This window comes from Taurulus bubalis (genome assembly GCF_910589615.1).
Source record: "Taurulus bubalis genome assembly, chromosome: 12".
In the NCBI taxonomy this organism is placed as follows: domain Eukaryota; kingdom Metazoa; phylum Chordata; class Actinopteri; order Perciformes; family Cottidae; genus Taurulus; species Taurulus bubalis.
In genome coordinates this window covers 14,210,183-14,232,599 of record NC_136600.1, presented here as the reverse complement: position 1 = coordinate 14,232,599, position 22,417 = coordinate 14,210,183, and the positions used below count along the sequence as shown (strand labels likewise).

At 40.4% G+C, this 22,417-nt stretch overlaps 1 protein-coding gene across 1 annotated transcript; it reads right to left on the bottom strand.

Moving 5' to 3' along the window:
* Nucleotides 1–275: 275 nt before the first annotated feature.
* Nucleotides 276–10,581, bottom strand: gnl2 (G protein nucleolar 2). The gene is made up of 15 exons (XM_079227918.1): nt 10,545–10,581; nt 10,339–10,433; nt 9,179–9,318; nt 7,036–7,220; nt 6,641–6,707; nt 6,382–6,540; nt 6,148–6,261; nt 4,400–4,528; nt 2,832–2,936; nt 2,291–2,449; nt 2,094–2,201; nt 1,504–1,982; nt 1,092–1,180; nt 692–771; nt 276–428 (listed from the first exon to the last, which is right to left on the bottom strand). Exons 1-15 carry the CDS (start codon nt 10,565–10,567, stop codon nt 285–287), a joined length of 2,076 nt encoding a protein of 691 aa, XP_079084044.1. The 5' UTR covers nt 10,568–10,581; the 3' UTR covers nt 276–284.
* Nucleotides 10,582–22,417: the final 11,836 nt, after the last annotated feature.

Below are 22,417 nucleotides of genomic sequence, written 5' to 3'. Positions count from 1 at the left end.
CTCTTAAAAATCAAGAGTGCATTACACCTGCAAATGATGAATGAAATGTCATTCAAAAACAGTCCCGGGTTGAAGGGGAAAAGAAAGCTAAAAAAGGCAAGATAAACATTTCATTTTCCCAAAGGGATAGTCACGGTCAAGATAAGGCATCAAGTGGCCACTTGATAAAGACCATTTCACACTTAGTGTAGAGTTGATAGAAGATGGAATGCTGACTATCAATACAAGTGTGACTTTTTTGACTAGTTTAAATAAAGATGTATTCCACATTTTACGACTCCAGTCTAGTGCTTTGATCTTTTGGCCTTTTGGCCTGCTGTGGCTGATACTGGGATCTTTCTGTTCTTGTTCTTGTTCTTGACATTGTGTGTTTCGTAATAGCGTGCACCAACTTTCTTCACCTTCGTCGCACGGTCCATTGCTCTTCTCTGTCGAGATGGATAAAGAGAACAGAGGAAAAACATGAGCTTTTCAGTTGACTTGACATACAGGAATGTGTGTATATATTCCTGTAATAATTAATATATATATATATATCCATCCCCTGCCAAATCCCACAAGAGGTTATTTGATGATACTTTTAATATAGAGCAGGTCTACACCGCAGTACTTTATAAGAGGAACAGAAGTTCGCCAAACGTGTCGACACAGAGAGATCTGTTTGATGTTAGAGAGGACAAACACTGCATACCTGTTTCGATGTCAGCCTTTGTGATTGGTTGGACTCCTCGTCCTCCCCAGCTTTCCTCTTATTGCTCTTCTGAGTTGCATCTGAATCCAAACAAAGATTGACAAATGTGATTCAGTGCCTGGCTGGATCTCAAATGTCAACTTGATCAACCCAATTTGTGAGGCTACAGGCAAATACCGTACCAAACGTGTTGAACTTGGGAAAATACATCATCATCATCATCATCATCATCATCATCATCATCATCCCAGTAAGATGGCATGCTTGTGTGCTTTTTATTTTGTTTCTGAGGAACTGTGAACATTTTGTTGGAACCCTAACCAGGTCTGCTACATCTTCCAAAAAATTTTTTATACCTTCAGCACCATACAAAGTCATGACAAACATGTTGATCGACTACCTTTCTGCTGAGCTTCCTTTTCTGCAGTCGTCGCCGCTTGTTTAGTCTTGATGTCCGTGAATGCTTTGTCAGACAGTGCCTTAGGTATCCTGTCCAAAGAAATACAAAAGTAAATAAATTCCCGACAAAGCAAATGGTTGGGATACTGTTGTAATGAACAGTGATTATCTATTCAGCTAGCTCTTGATTTGAAGCTGAAATTCAACGAGAGATTAACGAACACAAAGACATTGAAAAGTTATGGAAACAGGCCACTGATCTGAGATTAAAACTAATGAAGGATTTAAAGGATGGTTAGCATGGACCAACTAAAATGCGTGGCATCTCTGTGCATGACAACTTTACTGGATAAAAGAAATTAGGGCAAAACAAAGAAAATATCTCAGTGAGGTTTGGTGGGGAGCAGACTGACCGAATTGCAGAGAAGCGTTTGGATTTGGCCCGGTCCAGGAAATGCTTGTACTTGGAGATCTTCTCATCCAGCTCACGAATCACCTCCCGGGAACTCTTGCTGTTTGCTTTGCCAGTCTGAAAGGCTGCGGGCTCGGCGTCCTCAGTCTTTCCATCAGCCGGTTCAACATTTGCCCCGTCTCCCTCGGCACCCTCCTCCCCTTCTTCTTCACTGCCTTCCTCGCCATCGGAGTCAGAGAAGTCAGACAGCTCCAGGTCAGGCATCTCGACGTTAACCAAGTCTTCCTCGTTGAACTCCGGTGCCACATTGATCTTGCCAAAGTTCTGTCGCACGTTAGACAGAATCTTCGTGACCTGCTCCTTCTTTCTCTGCTGCAGCTTTTCATGTTCCTCCGAGATAGCATCTGGATTGTCTGCCTGTTCCTCCTGTAGAGTCTCAACTGCCTCTGAGGCTCCTTCAACTGGCAATTCTGCCTTGTCCTAGAAAAACAAAACAAAAAATTACAGACAAAAAAAACATAGGTTGACAACACAGGGCCCAGGTTGGTGCAGATAAAAAGTTATTCACCATAAAACAGAATAAACTCTTACCGGTTGTTCCCCCTGAGGCCCAGGTGGCTTCACAAAGAAGGGGATACGTCCCCTCTGCCAATCATTCAACACCATTTTGGAGACTGCAGTGATATCTGGCTCACCACCCTGTAGGATGCCAAGAATACATTGTTCAAGTTAAGGATTAACACTGGTGGTTCACATACACTTGACCTTCATGAGTTTTCCATTCAGACCTTCATGAGTTTTCCAGTTCGAAACGCCATCTTCTCAAGGAAGTCTTCAGCAGAGGTCCAACTGGGGATGCGGTAGGTCTTCTGAATGTATTCTGGCTTGGCCCGCTCCAGTACTGCCCCAATGTGCTCCTCTGGGTTCTTGATCTTCTCCACTTGAACCTTTGTGAGGAAAGGGAAGAAAAAAGGCGTGCAGTTCAAGATATGGATCTGCAACCTTTTAGTTGCAGTGTCTACGTGGCCTAAATGTTAAACCTAGGATCTGAAAACCGTATCTGGAGGATCAGAACCGGCGCTGATTATGGCATTTTTTTAACAGCCGGGTATTAGCCAAAGGAATCCACTTTCTTTGTTCATCACGTTCCAGGTACTAGAGCTGTCAAATATCCCACATTAACAGGTTCTGGGACAGTGTGTCTTTCAGCTGCTACTGTTTTTCTGTGCTACGAGGAGCACAAGTGATTCACCTCCATTGCATTGGGTTGTAGCAGAAGTATGTGCATATCATAGAACCTAAGTACAGGAAAAGAATATATAGACTTACCACTCCTTTCAGGACAATATCAGATTCACTGTCTTCTGAAGGGTAGACAACACCCGGACAGTCAATGAGGAAGATGCGCCTCATCAAAGTGATGTACTGCCACACCTAAAAAAGAAAGGAGATTAATGTTGTCTGAATGATGCAATCATTTCAGGTTCACAGGAGATGTTAAGATCTTGGCAAACTTTCTTCAAAACGATCTTTTGGCAGAGCAAAACAAAGACTGTTTTGAATCTGACCAAGAACTATGACAATGGCTTCCTTTCTTTTCTCCATATGCTACTAACTTTTCACATCTTAGACAGACAGGACGAGATTCCTTGCTTTGTAGTGCCTGTCTGTCTGTCTGTCTGTTCTTCGCATATCTCGAGAACCGGTTATCCGACCTACTTCACACTTGGTTGGTGTTTTGCTGCGGACGCCATGGATTGCTTTGTCAAAATGTGATGGATTTGAACACACAATGCATTTAATATTATTAAACCATGACTACATTAGCCAACAGTGCTCTGTGTAGGAGCTCTAAAGCTGTGCAGACTTGAGCATGTTGTCGGCTGTGGATGTTGGCTGCAGTTTGCTTTCGCTGCTGGACACCGGACTTACTAACACGCCAACCAAACTCTTCTTTAGTCCCTCCAGCACATCCGGTACCGGAAGCCAAGCAATCGGCGTGCTCCGAAGGAGTACGCGTTGAACGGCCACACACGAAAGAACGAACATGCCACCCAACAACACTGAGCAGCAATAGCAAGAGCCGAGCAATAGGCCCTTTCCGAACACGGCAAACATAAGCGCACATCCATTTGAACAAAAGTAAGAACGAGGGTCATGGCAGTGCAGCCAGTATGTGGTGAGAAAGAAAGACAAAGTGAGAAATAAAGGAGGGTTGGCAGCAGGCCCATCAGATTCACTGGCTGGGTGTGCAAGAGAAAATCTCCACTTCTCTCTTCTTTCCCCTTGACCCGGCTGTGGACATTGGGGTTTTCAGACCCGTGTTCATTTCCATAGAGGATAAGCAGCCCCAGACATAGGAAATTAAGGATGAAAATGGGTGTTGTTCTTTCTCTTGGCCCAGTCTCTCCGTAGATTTTCAGCTATATAGTTAAGAACTCTGAGCCCACTACTTCTGTTGTTGCAGCTATCAACAGTTACCAAGTTAAAAAGAGGAACATGCATCTTTTCACCTCCACATCACCTTCCCACTGAATCAAAGCTCCTCTTTCCTTTTCACTGTATACACAAAAATACCATTCCCTTCTTTGCTCTGATCCCTTTTTTATTATTAGTGTATAATACTGGGCTAGGCTTTTACATTGTCAATATAGCGTTTTTTTCCTCTCTTTGGCAGGAAAGGTTCAGAGATTTTCAACAAGAAGCACTCATTTGAACACTCAGCATTAAGCTTTAGAATTCAGATTAATAATTTTCCTTAAAAACAAAAAAGGATTTCAAAACAGTTTCCTGTACACTCCAGTGCAGTGCTTACTAAACACGCTTTCAGTGTTGCCATACTTCAAATCACATGTTCACATGTATTATGCATGGCTGAGAGGCGACTTGAAACTTACCTTTGTTTCTCCGGCGAGGGGTGCCACATTGCAAACCTTCTTCGACCGCAGTGTGTTGATGACCGAGCTCTTTCCCACATTAGGGTAGCCAATGAAACCCACACTGATCTGTTTCTTGTCTGTGTGGAGCTGTGGGAGGCAAAAAATGATGTCAGAATGTGGTGTTTCCTCAACAACAACAGTCCCTCAGTGTTCGTGGAGGTAATTTAAGATGGGGCTCTGTTGCCATGAGCAATGAACCAAGTGAACTTGTCATCACTCCAGAGCCACAATGTAGTTTGTTCAAAACACATACCAAAAGATATCGGAAAAAGAATTTCTTATGTAAACAAGAAAATCACGCAACCTTTGAAAACGAGAGGTAAAGCTAACTTTTATTTCTGTCCCAGGAGGTAAACTATCAGGACTGTTTTTGGAAAAGGTTTTTCATCTCGTTATCTCCAGAATTTTTGGTGAACGCAGTCCAGAGAAAGCTTTTACAAGGAAAAAAATCTTGGACGTTTTTTGTGATTTTCTCATAACAGCCTCTTTAAATAACAATATTCAATTTAACCAGAACATACCACAGTCACTACGTCACAGTACATGTTCAGGTCTACTTTTAGAAGAGAGCTCATTTTATGTCGGCTTAGCGATATATGTCATAATGTAGTACAGGTTTTGGAAATTTGATTCAAGAACTATTTATAGAAAAATATTAAAAGGAATGTCTAATAACTACTACATTGAATTAATTTGAACAATTCACAGTACTTAACACATTGATACATGCAGTAAATCCTAACTATGTTTGTGATTCTGCCATCCTGTATATCGAATCTCAGCAAAGCCCACAATGGCCTTAGACAGCAGTAGATATAAATTGATATCTACCCAAGTCTTAACTCAACAGTATCTTGTATATTGATCATACGCTCAACTCTATATCCTTGTTTATGATTATACAGAAAGAGAAAAAAAACACTCAATATATAAGTCCTTTACTGTGGAGCTCTTATTGCCTTTATATATTGCAATATTTATACAGTATTAAGAACTCCCACCCACCCCCTCCTCTACCTCCTTCTGCTTCATGGATCGTGGTTATCTGGATCGTGGACCATGCCTACTACTCATTATATGAATCATTTCTGTCATATTCATTGAATGTGCTGTAACTCCGTTACGTTATTCATTCTGGACACATGACATCTATTGCTTCTGTCCATCCGGGGAGAGGGATCCTCCTCTGTTGCTCTCCCTCAGGTTTCTTTCCTTTTTTCCCCTGTGAAAGGGTTTTTACTATCTTTATTTGGGGGAGTTTTTCCTGATCCGATGTGAGGACAGGGATGTTATGTGTACAGATTGTAAAGCCCTCCGAGGCAAACTTGTATTTGTGATGTTGGGCTATATAAAATAAACTGAATTGAACTAATTACCTTTTATAAATATAGCATGTCAATAATGACTGTGGGACTAATAAGAGATTAATTATTATGAACGATTCCAATCAATACACTATATAAACACACTTTTGGATTGGGCAAATAAAATAAAAAGTACACTCATTAATCACAAGGCGTGCAAATTGAACATCCAAGGCCAAAAGCAAATAAACAGTTTTGTTGCAGATAAAAAGATTCCACTGAGTGGACAATAATTTGAGCGACATAAAAGGCAAAAAGTGATGGTATCTGATTCAAGCAGAAAACCCTTTACCGCTCCAATAGCAATAACAAAGATTTGTTGAAGTTCAGGCATGTGCTTACCTTGCCAAACTGCCTGAGCAGCTGGATGAGGGCGCCCTTCCCGAACGAGTTGGTCAGACTAGCATGGAAAGCCAGAGTGGGATACTCCTGGGATAAAACAGCTACCCAACGTTTCTGGTTCAAAATTAAGTGGAGACAACGAGACATTTTTTTCCATCATACAATGAAAAAGAAAAAGACATTCACTCTAAATAAAATGGAAACTAAAGATGAACGTGTTGTATGTTTTCTTACCGTGACCCAGGAGGGGATGAGGTCACACTTGTTGAGAACAAAGATCAGATGTTTCCAGGATTTCTCTTTCTTCATATAATTCTCAATGCTCTTGGAGCGCGTTCCAATGGGATCACGGGCATCAAGCACTTGGATGATGACATCAGATGAGTCAATCACCTATTACAAGAAAACAGTTAAGAACGCAAAATGACCCCGTAACACGTCACGTGTACAACTCGACATTAGCACAATGCTGAGAGAAGAATGTAAGTGATACCTTGTAAAGTTCTCCCCAGATCCTCTTGGACTGACCCTTTTTGAAGATTTCCTCACGTACTTCAGCTCTGTTGCAAAAATGAGAATACAACTAGGATTAGTGTGTAAAATGGTCATAGTTAGCAATTAATTAGCAATTATTGAATTGTAGTCAAAAATATGTTTTGTGGGATCACAGTGACCTTAACCTTTGACCTCTAAATTCTAATCAGTTAATCCTCGAGTCCAAGTGGACGTTTTCGCCAAATCAGAAGAAATCCGCCAAAGGCATTCCTGAGATATCGCATTCACGAGAAGGGAATGGACTGACATACCAAAAACATAATAAAAAGCATTTCTTTAACAAATCATGCTTGTCAGTAGTGGCTTGATTATAATATATTCAGAGGGTCTTACCGGACCCCTGTGTCCTCAATCACCAGGTCTTTGTCCTTGTCTGCACTGTAGGTCAGGACTGAGGCCTCCGCCTTTTCTACGAGGTCCTTCATATCCTCCACCACGAGACTGGGCCTCTTCCTCTGAGCCTTGGGGCCAAATGTGGTCTCAAAACCTTCTGTGTCTAGAATGTGCACCTTGGAGTTCTGCAGGTGTAGAAACAAAGAACAAGATTATACTTACAGCTCTATAAGATTAGACGTACAGCTCTATACATACATACATCATACCTGCAAACCCACTTAACATACACTTAACTTTAACCTAAACACACGTCACTTTAACATACACTTACATTAACGTTATCTGTTTGTCTGAGCACTTTATCTTTATCTTATAATTGATTTAAATATCATTGCACTGTTGCTGTCGTTGGCTGTCGATGGTTGCTTGTCTCGTCTAATGTATGCACCTTCCGCCTAAATATATATATACACACACACACACACACACACACACACACACACACACACACACACACACACACACACACACACACACACACACACACACACTTGGGGTTTTTATTTGACCATATTATGTCATACTGTTACACCACTTTTCCTACACGTAGATCTTAAACCCTTAAATATAAACAGTAGCCCGGCCACCTTACGGAGGAAACTCATTTCGGCCACTTGTTTTTAAATTAAAATAAAAGTTGGATAAAATCTCCACTGGTCCTTTCCTTAGATGTAGTTAGGTGTCGGTAGGTAGAACCGCCAGTGCCGCTGAGTCGGCGCTCTCCTGCACCTGGCTGACGCCACACGCTGCCACGGACTCGCCGCTGCCAGTAATCTCACTCGCTGTCTCTCCCAACAACGTTAGCTAACGTGATAGCAAGCTGAATAGCTTGCTATTAAAAAAAACTGGTGGGAAGGAAATTAAGCTGCTGTAGACATCTTAACGCTGATTGGCCACACAATTTACGTGGATGACATTTTCATTTCAAAACGAAAGGTGACAAGTTTGCAGGTATGAGAGAGATATAGATATATATACACACACATATATATACACACATATACACACACACACATAAAATATGGGATATGGGTCTGTTACAACCAATTGTTGATACCGTTGAAGTGATGCAGTCATTCCAGAAGTTTCAGACAAAATCACAGAACAAATACATACAGTAAACAGAACAAGCAAATATGCAACAGCCATGCCAATGAAACAGCTATTTCAGTGCCAGGACTAATTAGGTGTTCCAATGATTTTTATCACGAGTCATGCCTCTATTGCAACACTGCCATGAAAGATGGGGAGACAAACAGTTTACAGGGTTGTCAGAAACAATGATCTTTAAGGATTCAGTTTGCCTGACTATCTCCCAAGACCTTCCCCAGGGCTCTCCGGTTCTTTGAAAATGCATTCCACCTATCGAACCACAAAATCTGGTTCAACTCATCTGCCTTTTTTGGAATAAGATCTTTCAACAGGTCAGTCAACAGTTTGACATCCAGATTCAAGAGCAATGGGTTCAACAAATTGTTTTATCAAAAATCATCACGATCATGAATTGGCTATTAGCCCGTTGGTAGATGATTCACTAATTGGGGAAAAATAAGGCTCTGACTAAGCCTGCCTCACTGATCTGAGACACTGCTGGTCAAGGAAACAAATCAGTATCTTCAGTAGCTTCAGTTCCATGAGGGAATATAAAAACAAAAAGACTGAAACAGACTGAAACAGAAAAAACTGGATGTCATTCAGAATCGTGTTGGTTGTGGGGTGGATAAGTTAAAGCCTGACTGAGTGCAACTCTCCCAAGCCAAGCACAGTGCCAGTCTACTCAGGGTCGCAGAATGAGATTAAAGTTCCTCACACTTCATAAACTCACCAAAAAACAAGCCACTGAGGGAAACCAGGATTATCTTCTGCACTAAATAATAAAAGCCAGGTAAAAACGCCAATAGCTTTATATGACAGTATACACATAATAAAATGTATAAACGGTGTGAATTCCAACAAACAACACAAATCTCCTGGAGAGTCTTCCTGGGACAAATGGACCATTATATAGACAGCAAAGGAATAAACATTTAAAATAATGATTTCTTTACAGTAAAAGGAGCCTTCTACATTATATACTCACATGAGCTTTGACTCTATCATGCAAGAGGGACATGGGGAGTTTGCTGGGTCTCATCACCACACGATACGGATCCTTCTGTACCGCTCCCATCTCGTCTTGGAACTTCTGGAGGGAGGACTGCTTGATCACACGGGTATTTGCTGAAATGCAAAAAATACAAAATACGTAGTTCAGAATTCCCAATACCTCATCTGATTAGTTTCCCAATTTACCATCATACTCTGCGATGAGTTATTTAAAACGTGTTAATTAAAAGTCCACATTAATTTAACATAACATTATCAAGAGATGTCTCTCAACATGTGCCATCACATTGAGGCGAATGTCACCATTAGCAGTTTAACTATTTCATTAAAACAAAGTTATCCAATATCAGATAGACCTATTATCGCGAGACCCGATGCAACTATTTGAGTCAGCATCGGACTGATATCCGTATCGGTGCATCTCTACTACGAACACAAATGGGAGAGAACTAGTTAAGTTGGGCTGAATAGACACATATTGACACCAAACCATATGATAAGAAACATGAGTATCTATTTTTTGATTTGATGCCACAGATGAATATTGTTACCCCCATGGGGGTATGATGACTTCATGAAATGCAACTCCCTGACAGTAACACGAGCATACCACTCAAGTGAAGAAAAGTGAAAGCCCTGATTCCATCATCCGACTCTTCCTCTTGCCATTTATTGTTCTTTATTTAAATATTTTGTCTTGTTATTGTATTTTTGTAGATCCTAGGATGACATGCTACCACACTCTGAAAGCCAATGACGATCTAAATAAAGAACATTGCATCTTCCTAAAGTCACCAAAAGGTGTTGGCAGTGATGCATTTAACAATATGCTCTTGAAATATATACATTTTTATATTGTCAACATAGTCAGGCTTTTAAAAAGGTGGCCTGGAACTTTAAATTATTTAAGCAGGAAATATCCTATTTGTTCAGTGTTTTCTTGCTTATCACTAAACGGAAACAGATTAGTCTATAAACACTACTACAGTCTCAAAGTTGTTGTTGCTTTTGTTTAATGTCTAGCAAGTATGCAAAAGCACTGCATTGTATGTGTTTCCTCTTTAAAAAAAAAAAAGGCAAAGAAAATATGATATATATACACAACATATCCAAAAAGTAAGGAAGTGCACTTACTAAACCATTTGATGTTTGGTTCCACTCTGGCTACAGTCCCTGGAGTCACTTTCGACTGGAACTGTAGAGGTCTGATGACTTTCCCACGGTCATTACTGGGAGCAGAGGATCAGTCAGTGTGAATATTATATTTGAATACATTATTGTCATATTTCTCTGGCACTTAGCGGCCCATAAGAATAATGAAAATAGGTATCATCAATTACCATCTCTGCTTTTGTCTGTACATATTCAGACGCTTGATCGTGGATCGGTCCCTCATGTTGTTGCCCCCAGCACCCTTGGCTCGATCTGTGAAATACAGACAGCTCATTTAACAATAGCTCAACAAACATCACTTTAGAATACATCCTATGACAGATTAATAACAGCAGCCGAAACTTCAACTTCACACAAACCCTTCCCTAAAAGTGTAATACTTTAGTGTCACATTTAAATGGCCTCACGCTAACTCATTACAGTAGCAGCTAAAGTACAATTGAGTTAACATAAGTGTGTTTGATTTTGAAACACTTGCACAATTATTGTCAGCGACTAGCTTAAACTAACGAAAGTTAACCTATGAATGTATTTTTAAGAAACATGCTGTGAAGCAGCTAGCAACAGTTAGCATTAGCTGTAAACAAATGGGGGTCAGCTCACCGGGGTTGCTGCTGGACGACGAGGGGTTGATGGACATCTTCCCCTTGAAAAGAGGCTTCACCATTTTGACCGCTTAGTTGGCGAAATCTTCCCCGCAAAAAAAAATAAGGAGACCACACGACGGTGTCTGACAGCCGAGTTTTAGACGCTGTAGTTCCCTTCAGCTCTAAATCTTACACACGTACACGTGCTGTTACGGTGAAGCCGGAAAGACGTCATCGAAAGAGCGACGGCGACAAGAGCCAATCAGAGAGCTCCTGGAACTGTACATCATGGATGTGCTGTACTGTATAAAATACAACAAATTATTTACAGTGAGTTATGTGGAAATTACGTAATCTGAATTTTAGCAACATGAGTATGTGTTCTGAAATCAACTATATATTATGTAAATGTTTAATTGATAGTAAAAAAAAGAAGAAGTTAATTGTTACTGTATTAGTTAGACCTTCAAGTTGTCAATGTTGGGGGAAATAGAATAACGCAACAGAATCGGGAGCCATAATACTGCTCTTCATGTTGTAAAGAAATGCATTGCTATACTCTTCTTATTCCAGAAGAGGGTGCAATACTGTTTATATTACGGTATGAATGCCAACGTTCCCTGCAGAATATCTACGGCCTCCCATGCTGACTTTAAACCTTCATTATCTGGGAGGCTGCTGTCTGCAGCTCGAAGTGATTCATAAGGGCCACAGGAGGCATACGACTTAAAAGAAAAAAGGGTTGTGCATGATGAAAGAGGCAAGGGGGTTGAATAAATGTGTTTTGGCTAAAATAAGGGAAGAAAAATAATTCATGATGAGGGATGTGGCAGGGATTTTTATATATATATATATATATAGATATATATATAGATATAGATAGAGGTCATAAGTCCATTTTGCCCAGTTCAGCCAAAAATATTGTTCACATTTTATTTATTCAGTTAGCTATTCCATCATATCTTTTCTTAATCTCCACACATCAGAGCACAATTATGTAGGAGAAATTCAGAATATTGTATCAGCGTCCTTAGCATATGGCCTTGCTCATTAAACAGGTGGACAGTTTAATTGTATTGCTTTTTATTTTAGTTACCCTGACTGGGAGGCAATCTGCAAAAGAGAAAAATACTCTCCGGACAATATGATTTTCATCAACTCAGAACTGATGCAGCCCTTCAGCAGGCCTATTTGACACCAGGATGTGCGAAAAACAAAGCTTGTCTGGTTGTGATGACGCTCCCTTCACAGTGTGTACGATACGTTACACGAGTATGGACCAGAGCCAAAGCAGGCAAGTTCGTAGAGACTCAGGTCTGGAGAGGCACCATCCAGCATTCAGTTTATACAGCAGGGGGACCAAGGAATGTTGTCTGTTCATTTTCATACAGATGAAATTGGAACTGACTTCATCAGCAATCCATTACAATAAATTATTTCTTTTTATATTCACAAAGTAGATTATATTTCCATCTTTGCGCTGGGAAAAGACAAGAAAAAAAGCTGTTTAGATTCAATCTAAACATTCATCGTCCATTTTAAAATCCACATTTACAGTAGAAGAAGGTCCATCCAACAAATTATGTTTATGCAGAAACAAATGTCAAATCCCTTATATTAAAATCCAACTTCATTTAAATCAAAACTGTTACGGTTATAGTTATGGACAAAGACTGTGCATTCTTCGACATTCTTCTTATCTTTACCTTTAAACGTGATCATTCTTTTGCCACAATCTTCTTGTTTGGCAAGACATTCACAGCACTCAAGTGGTATGGTGTATTAAAATGTTCAAATGACACATATTGCCAATATATGTGTCTCGTTACCTGATGCACCCAGTTGAATGCCTTTCAAAATAAATATTGTTGCTTGTTGAATCAATCAATTTTAAAGTAATTTAAAGCCACCACTTCTTCAAGCACTGAACACAGTTTACAGCAATTTCAGTCGCTCTTGTCAACACGTTACATCAGTATTCAGTTTGTACATTTTTTACAGCTACCGAACCAAAAGGTTGGCTGAACTTCATACCTTGATTTGCATGAAAGCATATAGTAAGGCAAGGCATTGCCCCCCGAAGAAAACAACAATAATTTGACAGCATTTGGACAGGACAAGGATGGACACAACACGCAATTCATGGTTGATGCCTTCAGCTGCAAGAAAAACACTAGACTTAAGCAAGGGGTGTACAAGCAATTTATACCAATCCAATTCATAACAGGGTACATGTGGTGCTTAAAAAAAAATAAAAACTCACCAATGTACTTGCCAAGAAGCAGAAAAACATATTGAACAATATGAAAAATATTACTTCTGTACCACTCAAGTAACTCTTTTTTACAACCATTAAAACATACCACCTCACAGCAAGAGGGACCCAGGGTTCAATCCCCGATCCCGGGCGGTCCTTCTGTGTGGAGTTTGCATGATCTCCCCGTGGCAGCGTGGGTTCCTTCTGGGTTCTCCGGCTTCCTCTCACAGTCCAAAGACATGCAGCTCAGGTTAATTGGACTCTAAATTGCCCGTAGGTGTGAATGTCAGTGTGAATGGTTGTCTGTCTCTATATGTGCAGCTACATGAACAGCTACATGAATGAACTGAAGGTAGAGACAATTATATTTCAAAGAGACAGCAGCAAGATCATAAGCTAGCGATGTAATTGTTTTATTGTGCTTATTGGATAGAGGAAACTAGCTGATACAAACCGCTGGTGTCATGATTGACGGCCCCGAACCAGACAGCAAGTAAATAATGAGTGAGCATGCGTGAGAAGTGGTTGGCAGATGTATGAGAAATAAATGACGGGCTTGCAAGAGTATGGTCTTCCGACTGAACTCACGTTATAGCTTCATTAAGCGTTACAATAGCGTGTTATTTCTATCACAACACACAGTTCTGTTAAACATTTTGTAGACCAATATAACAGGGCAAATGTTCAAAATAGAGCACCGTGTTCTTTGGCCTCCATCAGGGTGCTGGAGTGAGAACACTTGACAGATGATGTGAACATTCTCCCCATTGCCTCTGATCTTTGGTCCTCTCGCCGTGGAGCATGTCAGGTCGAGCTTGTGTGTTTTTGTCGGACTGTATGGACAGCCAACCTCTGCAGTCAAAGCATCCATCTTTCAGGCAGATAGTCAGGCAGCTGATCAGTCTTCACCATTTATGACTGACTGCTCAAGAGTTTGGGATTGGGGCATCAACAGCTAGCACTAGTATTTGATACGGTTATGATTGATACTTCAGGTCCAGATGGTGCCTTACAGATTTGCTGTATTCAGCAAAGAAGGTTAATTCAAAATGATATAACTGATGTGAAGTCAAATGATTCCAGTCCAGTGATTAATAAACCATCTAAAAGGTGAGGAGAAGTTTTAACTTTGAAATTGGAAAGCGATCTATTTATCAATTGATCTATTTTTTTGAACAGGTGTTCAAGTTATTAAATATAAAATATCACTTTAGATTTACAGAATGATTGCTTATCCTCGGTATATACTGTATGTTACTTTGATCCTGTCAATGTTGGCGAGGTTATGATATGCGGTGGCAGGAATTATAAACATTTGTTTTAAAAACATTTGTCCACCCTCTGTCCCCCATTCAGTTGGTGAGAAATACCAGATGTCGAGGATTTCAGTGGTAAAGGTACTCAAGTCTTTCTTTTTAAAGCTACAATACACAGTGAGATGGAAATAAATTAAATGTGGTTAGTGTGACGGATGCTGCTTCACAAGTCAGTGGCGGTGTGTTAAAGCTCCCCATAACTGTTCATGTGAATGTGTGCATTTGTGTGTGTGGATATAATATTTCAGCCCGGCTCACTTTCCGAGTCTCTGCTTTGAATCAAAACTGGAACACAAGCTAGATGATGGAGCGCAGAATGCAGCCACCGGTCTGACTGAAGAAAAAAGAGAAAAATTGACGAAGGTCTGAAATTCTCTCCTTCTAGCAGCCTTACTGTGAAAAAGATTTGCAAAAGATGGCTTACATTTCTGATGAGAGTGCTTCATGACTCAACTGGTGGGCTACTAACCTGCTGAAGGCTGATAGTCACTGTGTCATGAGCCATTTCCTCAAGTTATTCTGTACTTAGACAGGGGCCACTGCTGCAACAAAAGTTTGATAATGTAAACATACTTAATATTAGGTGGAAACAGGACTAACAGCCGACAGCCATGTTAGTGGCTCAGTCCTTAAGGGCTCGACACAACAGGCCATTGGCCAATTTGGGGCCATCGGTTGTTGCTCTAGTTTTTTCAAAATTGAATGGCAAGCCAGCCAGTTGTTAAGATATTTCAGTCCAGACCAAAGGTGGACTGACAATGGGGAGTAAAAAATTAAATCATGGCAAATAGTTTCCATTGAATACTGTAAACTATTTAGTTGACATAAACCCTTGATGTTGCAACATCCTCATGTAATTTCTCAGACATTAAATATGCCACTCTCTAAATGTAGGCTCTGAAGATATTTCGAAATATCCTTTTCTCCCATCACAAAGCGCTAAAGAGAGAAAAACACTCTTGCCAGGAGCTCCTGTATTCAGATAGCAACCACAACTCATTTATATATAGAGATATTATGGCCAGTTTCAAGTGGAGATTAGACAGATTTAAAATGACATAGATCTAAAAGAGGGAATGATGAGAAGAGAGAACCATGACTGATGTAACAAATGAAAAACAATCCTGGAAAAAAACAGCTGGAGGTAAAGTGATGCAATATGTTGTTTTTCAACAGAATATGTTTGATGAATGCACAATATCCTCTGTGTTTATTTTCACCAAAACATAATCTTTTACTTGTTTAGTTCATGGCTTGTCGTGGCCACAAGTTTCACACCACATAAATCATAGCATAATCTGTTGGCGAGGACCTTTGTGAGTTGATCCCAGAGCCCTCTAATGAATGGTGTTTATGAGTGCTAATCTGTGGCATGTAAACCACCATTTTGGGTTGAGATAAGCCACAATAAGGTGAGCATGTATTTCAAAGTTCACGTTGCACACTCACTTGGCTCACAGGTCAGTTTCCATTGACCTTCAGTTTGAGTTGTAATATCAATGTGAAGCCAAAATATGTACTATTATCTAATGTCATGGTGAACCTCAACATAGAAACAGTTAGAACAAATTTACAATTTCATTTCTCACTAGAAAGTCATGCATAATCTGGTCATAGCCATTGACACGCAGCTGTGAGCCACTTCGGATAGTGAGAATGTATCCGTGCCATGCCTCCAGGTGAAGGTAATTATTTAATGGGGTTTATAGAAAAATGGGGTTTCCAAGAAATTATTTGGTTACATTTCTTTTCCCTTTTTGGTAACCTGATAAGGTTGATAACTCAATAAACATGTGAGAGCTATTACAGAGAAATAGGCCTGAAAGGTCTAAATAACTATGATTTAAAGGGATTTTAATGGTACAACGTTTAGGGCTTCTGTAACAATAAACCAAAGGTCACGACTGGCACGAACAGAGACAGGCTTGTGTCTAACAGTTTCCAAGGCAACAGAGCATTAACGAAGAGTTCTCCCACACGCTTGAAGGCAGGACAAGCAAAGTCGAAGTCTGTCTTTCTTCCTGGTGCCTAAAACAATCTTGTGGCCTGAAATGTCAAATAAATTGCACCAAGACAGCCAAGAATACAAGTAATCCCATGGTGTTTAACGGAACAATAAAATGATTACCTTCCGATAAGACAAATATGTCTGTCAAGTGTTTCTCAGAAACTTAATACCAATCTTAAGTGAATTGCAAGATTGCTCCCCTTCCCGCAATCTTGATGTACCAAACCCGCTTGGTTGCTGCTCAAGCACTTGCTCAGAGAAGCTGGCAGCAGGTCCGTCTCTAGTCCTTCCAAGACAAACACACTCCTCTCGCTCGTAAGGCCAAAGATGAGCCGCCATGGAGTTCAGGCCACTCTTTGCACCGTATCTGTGCATCTGGTCCGCAGCACTAGTTTCACCTTGCCAACGCAGTGGGTTCGTGCAAACACAGTTTGGACCTCTACTACACTTTGAGTGTCAGCAACTGGACCGCGGTCAAGGCCATGATGTGAACTTGACGGGTCAGCTAAAAATAAGTGTTGCATGGCAAGTTTCAGGTGGGCTGTGGGCCATCATGCTTCTTGCCAACAATTTTCTCCACTTGAATCGAAAGAGTGTTCACCGGAGGTGGGCACCACCACCCCTCTCTCCTCTCTTTGCTTGTTTTTCTGTGCCTCACCATGGCAGCTTGTCTTTAACGTTTATCAGCTGCCCTTTCAATTTGATAGGGGCAACAGAGAAGCCTATTTGGACGGAGGTCTGTGTCACCTCAAAGCTATGGTTGCCACTGCTGAGGTCATTCCATGAAAGGGAAATGGAGCAGTACTGTTTCCTCTGAGCACTCTGAAACACAAGTGATTACACTGACTGATCTGTCCAAGGGACCCTGGTTGGTGAGGATCAAAGGCAGGCTGGAGACCACCTGGAACTTCTCTTGGCAGTAGGCTTGGCCTGTAGAGGGATGAGAGGCTCTGGGAAAAGGCCCAGAAGCCCTGTGCCTCTCATTCCCATCCTGATCTTCGTGAGAACACAGGCTCTTTGATTGAGGAACCTCCTTTGTTTCCAATGTGATTTTTTTCGAAGCATTTAGTGTCACATAAAAATATAATATATCCTTGGCTTTACTTTGACACGATGTAAGTAGTCGAGGGCTGATTGGGTCGCCATCGTTAAATAATTGGTCTCTGTGGCCTTAACATCTAGTCGGTCTTCTTCGACCAGCATGAAGGCTGGATAAATTAGTTAGGACCGGACACAAAAAGGGCACAAGAACGTCAGAGAAATCATACCTGCATATCACAGCAATATCTCTAAGCTCACTAAGGTCTACTTCATTTATTATAATAAAATTAGAAATTGTATTTCACGTTTTATACTCACATTTCAATCTTTACATTTTGTTATACAACTCATTTTTAATAATCTATGTAATCATGACACAGATAACAATATTACACATTTAAATCACATTTCAGAATAATAGCATTTCCAATATCTCTACACACAACTTAAGTCTATAAAATGTTGTGAAAGTTAAAAAAATATGGAAAACTACAAATCACAGAGGGACATAACAAGAGTAAGTCAAATGTTGGACCATTTAGCTCCTAAATTCCTATCTATGGGCCAGTAGTGTGGTCTGGCAGACACATTAGCTCTCATTTCTATGACAAACATACCCAAATGTGTACTCAGTGCAAGAGAAAAGACAGGATAATTTGGTGCTGAATCGCAGGGTGAGTGGACTGAAAATATGTACAAAATATTCATGCATAGATAAAATGTACATACGGCAGTGGTGTACATAGTCTTCACATGATCCTCAACATCCTTTTTGTGAGCTTTGTTACAGCCTTGTTACCTAAATGTTATGTCCCCATACAATAAAACTGCACGTTGTGATTTTTCTAAATAATGTCATGGGACACGGGCCAGCTAAATCCGTCTGGTCTGTTTTGGCACAAACATTATACAAAAGTACTAAAAGCGTTTGGAAGTGATGCAGCCACCCATGTTTTTTATGTAGATCATTTTTCTATCAATACATTTTTAAAGAAATAGTGACATTGTTTCCCTGAAAACACAAGTCAGTATGCAGTTTAGTTGTATCGGAATGTACTTCTCTTTGAGGCCATTCCAAATTATTTAACAACATATTGATTGCATCAAATTGCGGTTTGGGGTGGCAGCGGTTTGATCAGAGGCTCCTATTGTCTGCACATCGGAGAGTCCTTGAGCGCCACACTGAGCCACAAGTTGCTCCCCGGGGGTTTCACAGCAGCCCACTGCTCCTTAGCAGAAGGCTGAGGATGGGTTCAGTGCAGAGGTCCGATTTCATGTAAGTATAACGATATAAACAAGGTTTAAGTGTTGATGCTTACGTGGTCTGGTGCAATGCATGCAGGACAATTGTGCTCAGAATTTGCAGGGAAAAGACAGTAAAAGAGTAGTGGCAAATGTAATAATTTATACATGTAACACACTTGTATCCAGGAAGAAAGTTAGTATACACAGACTCTAAAAGTGAGATCTGTCAGCTAATGGTTTAGCTTGTTTGTCCATGACACTGCTGCAGATAGCGAACTAGGCTTGTGTTATTTCAGTCCAGCGGAAGTAAATGCTTCATATTGTGACGAGTTATGAGTTACCAATGCAAACAGACATGGAATGTTTATTTCCACCAGCTCAGGATTTTAATGCTCTGCATCCCACAATATTACCAGATATGATTGCTTCCCAACCATGTATCCTTGGCAAACAATACAGTGTCACTGTGGTTTGAATGTTACCTTTAAAGGGCACAGCAGCTTGGATTGAGCATCAGGGTATTCTAACCTGCAGCAACCAGACAAGACAAGAAAAAGCAGCAAGTCTTTATTGGCACCTTTTTACATAGCTCTCAGACATGTTTATCAAAGAGCTGTCTTGCTCCTGCTAACCATGATGCTGTGGTTCTGGCGGCTTCAAAGGTGATCATAAAAAAACTACATCGTCCACTCCACCAGCACCATGTTTATGAGAAGCGCTTCCCTTTTTCTGCACTGAAGCGACCCTCTCTCTCGTGGCATTTCTCCCAGCTGATCAAATAATATGATTCATTGTGAAGAGAAGGATTTATTTATCTTTCAGTGGCTACGTATATACTATGTATATGGGAGACCAGGTTCGATGGGATACTGTGTGTCGACACCAAATAAACTCCCATTACCCGCAGACTACTTGAACAGCAATGAAAATAATGTGATAGGTCACCAGATACAGATGTCTGCTAAGAATTGTTCAAGTTCTTAGAGCCAAATTTAAACATAAAAAGGCACAATGTTGTTAAAAACGAGTGCATTTTCCCAAAAATACTGCCTCTCTGGGATGGCCGGGACACCTCGGTCTGGTGTTAAAAATTACAATTTGAATGAATTTTAACACCAATTTTAACAATGTCACCTGTTTACGGGTTTCTGAATTTCTGAGAAAAGAAAACATTTGTACAATTGTCTTAAATTACAGAGATATCACATTTTGGAGAAGAAAAACATTGTCTCAGTGACTTCACAGTGGATCTTATTCAGCAAGGAAAAGCCTTAGTCTGTTTTTTTTGTTGATTTGTAACAAGGTAGGAAATATGATACTCTGAGTAACGGTTGCAGATGTCCCGATAAGACTCATGTGCTAGCTACCAACAAAAATCCAGACAGCTAACACTAGCGTCAATCAATCGGCCACAAAATAAGTTTTCCAATAATATGTTTTTTTGTGTGCGGCATGACTAGAAACCGTTTGGTAGAAGGAAAAAAACAAAAGAGCCAAAATAAGGAAATGCTGACCAGGCTTTTCAAATAGAAAGATACAATTGAGTGTACTATGTTCTGAATCCACCGTTAATGACTGAATCATTGTTGTGAATTGATTTTGCACTTAGTGGGGAAAAATAAACTAGAGCAGCTCTACAGTCAGAGGCCACAACTTTCTAAAACATCATAAACACATTCTTGTCATGGAGCTTAGAGTATTGTCCACAAATATGCAAAAACAATGACAAACAATACTGCCATGGCCTGCCATACATAAAACCAGAAAGGATATCTGGCACCCAGACAGATTAACAAGACAGTCTTTTCAAAGAATGTCCTAAAGAGAGGCTTAATTCTTGCCTTACATATGGGGAGAAAACTTAACTTGAGTTTGAATTGAATGCTTTGGTCACCTTATTAAAAAAGTGGTCCAAAATTGTTCTGCAAATGATGACCGCCGCCCCCCTGCCATGAGCTATGTAAGATCTGAAATATTGGCTTCGACAGGGGAGTTAGGATAAAGAGCCAACCTGCGTCTGTCTCCAGGAGGAACTAAACCTGAGTCTGAAGGAATGTTCCAGACCATAGAGAGTTTCTGTGGTGCAGATCAGAACCCAGAAGCGCAGACTATTGTGAAGGGATTATTAGTTCCCATGTAGTCCTTATGCCCTCTAACCCCCCTTTCACTTCTCCACACTCGTCTTTGTGCCTGACTCTGCTCCCTGGGACCATTGAGCAGAGAAAATTAAGTTCTGCTCTTAAAAGATTCATGTCTGTTAACTACATGAATCAGCATTCGTAGTGTTGGTTTGATGTGTTGGTAGGATAAAAAAGAAAGAAAATGTTTCCATGACGTTGGCCGACTGATGCTCGTGAGTGCCATATTTCTCAAGAACACTTTTGACCTCAGTTATACTTACTTGCCCTTCCTCTCTAATGGTTTCAGTTCGACCTGAAGAGAAAGGAACAATTTGCCATTGGCTGCAGTTTTGGCCCTGAGGCATCCCCAACCAACCGCAACACTCTCTCCATAGAGGGCCTGAGAGGACCTGTAAATTAGACAAGCTACCCCAAATCCCCTATTTTGTGATGAATTGACTGAAGCAATCTAATGGTGTTTTCTAACTGGGCAGGCAAAAACGGCGGATTTGGCATCACCCTGACTGTCTCGCTGTGCAGGGTCCCATAAATTTTGCGCTGAGTTTTGGTGTTACTGAGGTCGATCTGCCTTTCCCCTCACTCCGTTTGTCTGGAGGATGAGGAGAGATGAAGACACTCAGCTCACTCCTGTGTTGTTTTGCACTGGGGTAAAGTTGCATTGAACCTATCCCAAACCCTGGGCCTGGTAGCCTATTTATGGGCTCTTTCATGCCTCACCTAGTTTCAAAAACATTCCATCATTTATGCACCATTAAGTTTGGTGTAGATGGATGTGAGATTCCTTAGATCACTCTTTCCAGTCCAATCTTGGATGCAATTTTGACACATTTGTGACAGCATTTCTTCTTTGTGGTCATACAGTGTTCGCAGGCAAACATAAAATCCACAATAACGTAAAAAGAAATGTTTATAGACAGAATCTGGCCAATATAGCTGTCCATCAGCTACTGCGTTTATGGTACATGTTGAGGGAATACCAGCACAAAGACGATGGTGTTTTCCGGAGAGTGGTAGGGTTTAGATAAAAAGGCCTGACAGTCACATGCATAACTGTTACTCTACCAATTTTTTCCCAAGTAACAAGTCAGGCTTTCTAGTACAATTTACGAGATCGATTATTATGCCCACATTTTACCATCTTTTGACATGAGTAAATACTCAAGGAAATAATCATGCTGTAAACATTATGCAGTTGATTATTGGTTAATAAAATAATGTTTTTTAGCAGAAAATGTAGGGTTTTAGAATTATGATTACTGCACCTCTTATTCTTGGTTTATTTTATCCCATTCTAACAAATGAGGAACACTTAACTCTAACAAACCAAAATATATTTATAACGTGTGATTTATTTCTGTTATTTGATTTATTCCTTACCCTCCAGGCAGGCTCTGGTTTGAATTCAGTACAGTCAGTACAATGTGAAAATCAACCTAAACAAACTT

Coding starts and splice junctions, on each gene's coding strand:
- gnl2 (XM_079227918.1), bottom strand. CDS start 10,567: ATGTACAGACAAAAGCAGAGATG. Junction 1,983..2,093: donor GGCCTCAGGGGGAACAACCG/GTAAGAGTTTAT, acceptor TTGTTTTTCTAG/GACAAGGCAGAATTGCCAGT. Junction 429..691: donor AAAGGCTGACATCGAAACAG/GTATGCAGTGTT, acceptor CCATCTCGACAG/AGAAGAGCAATGGACCGTGC.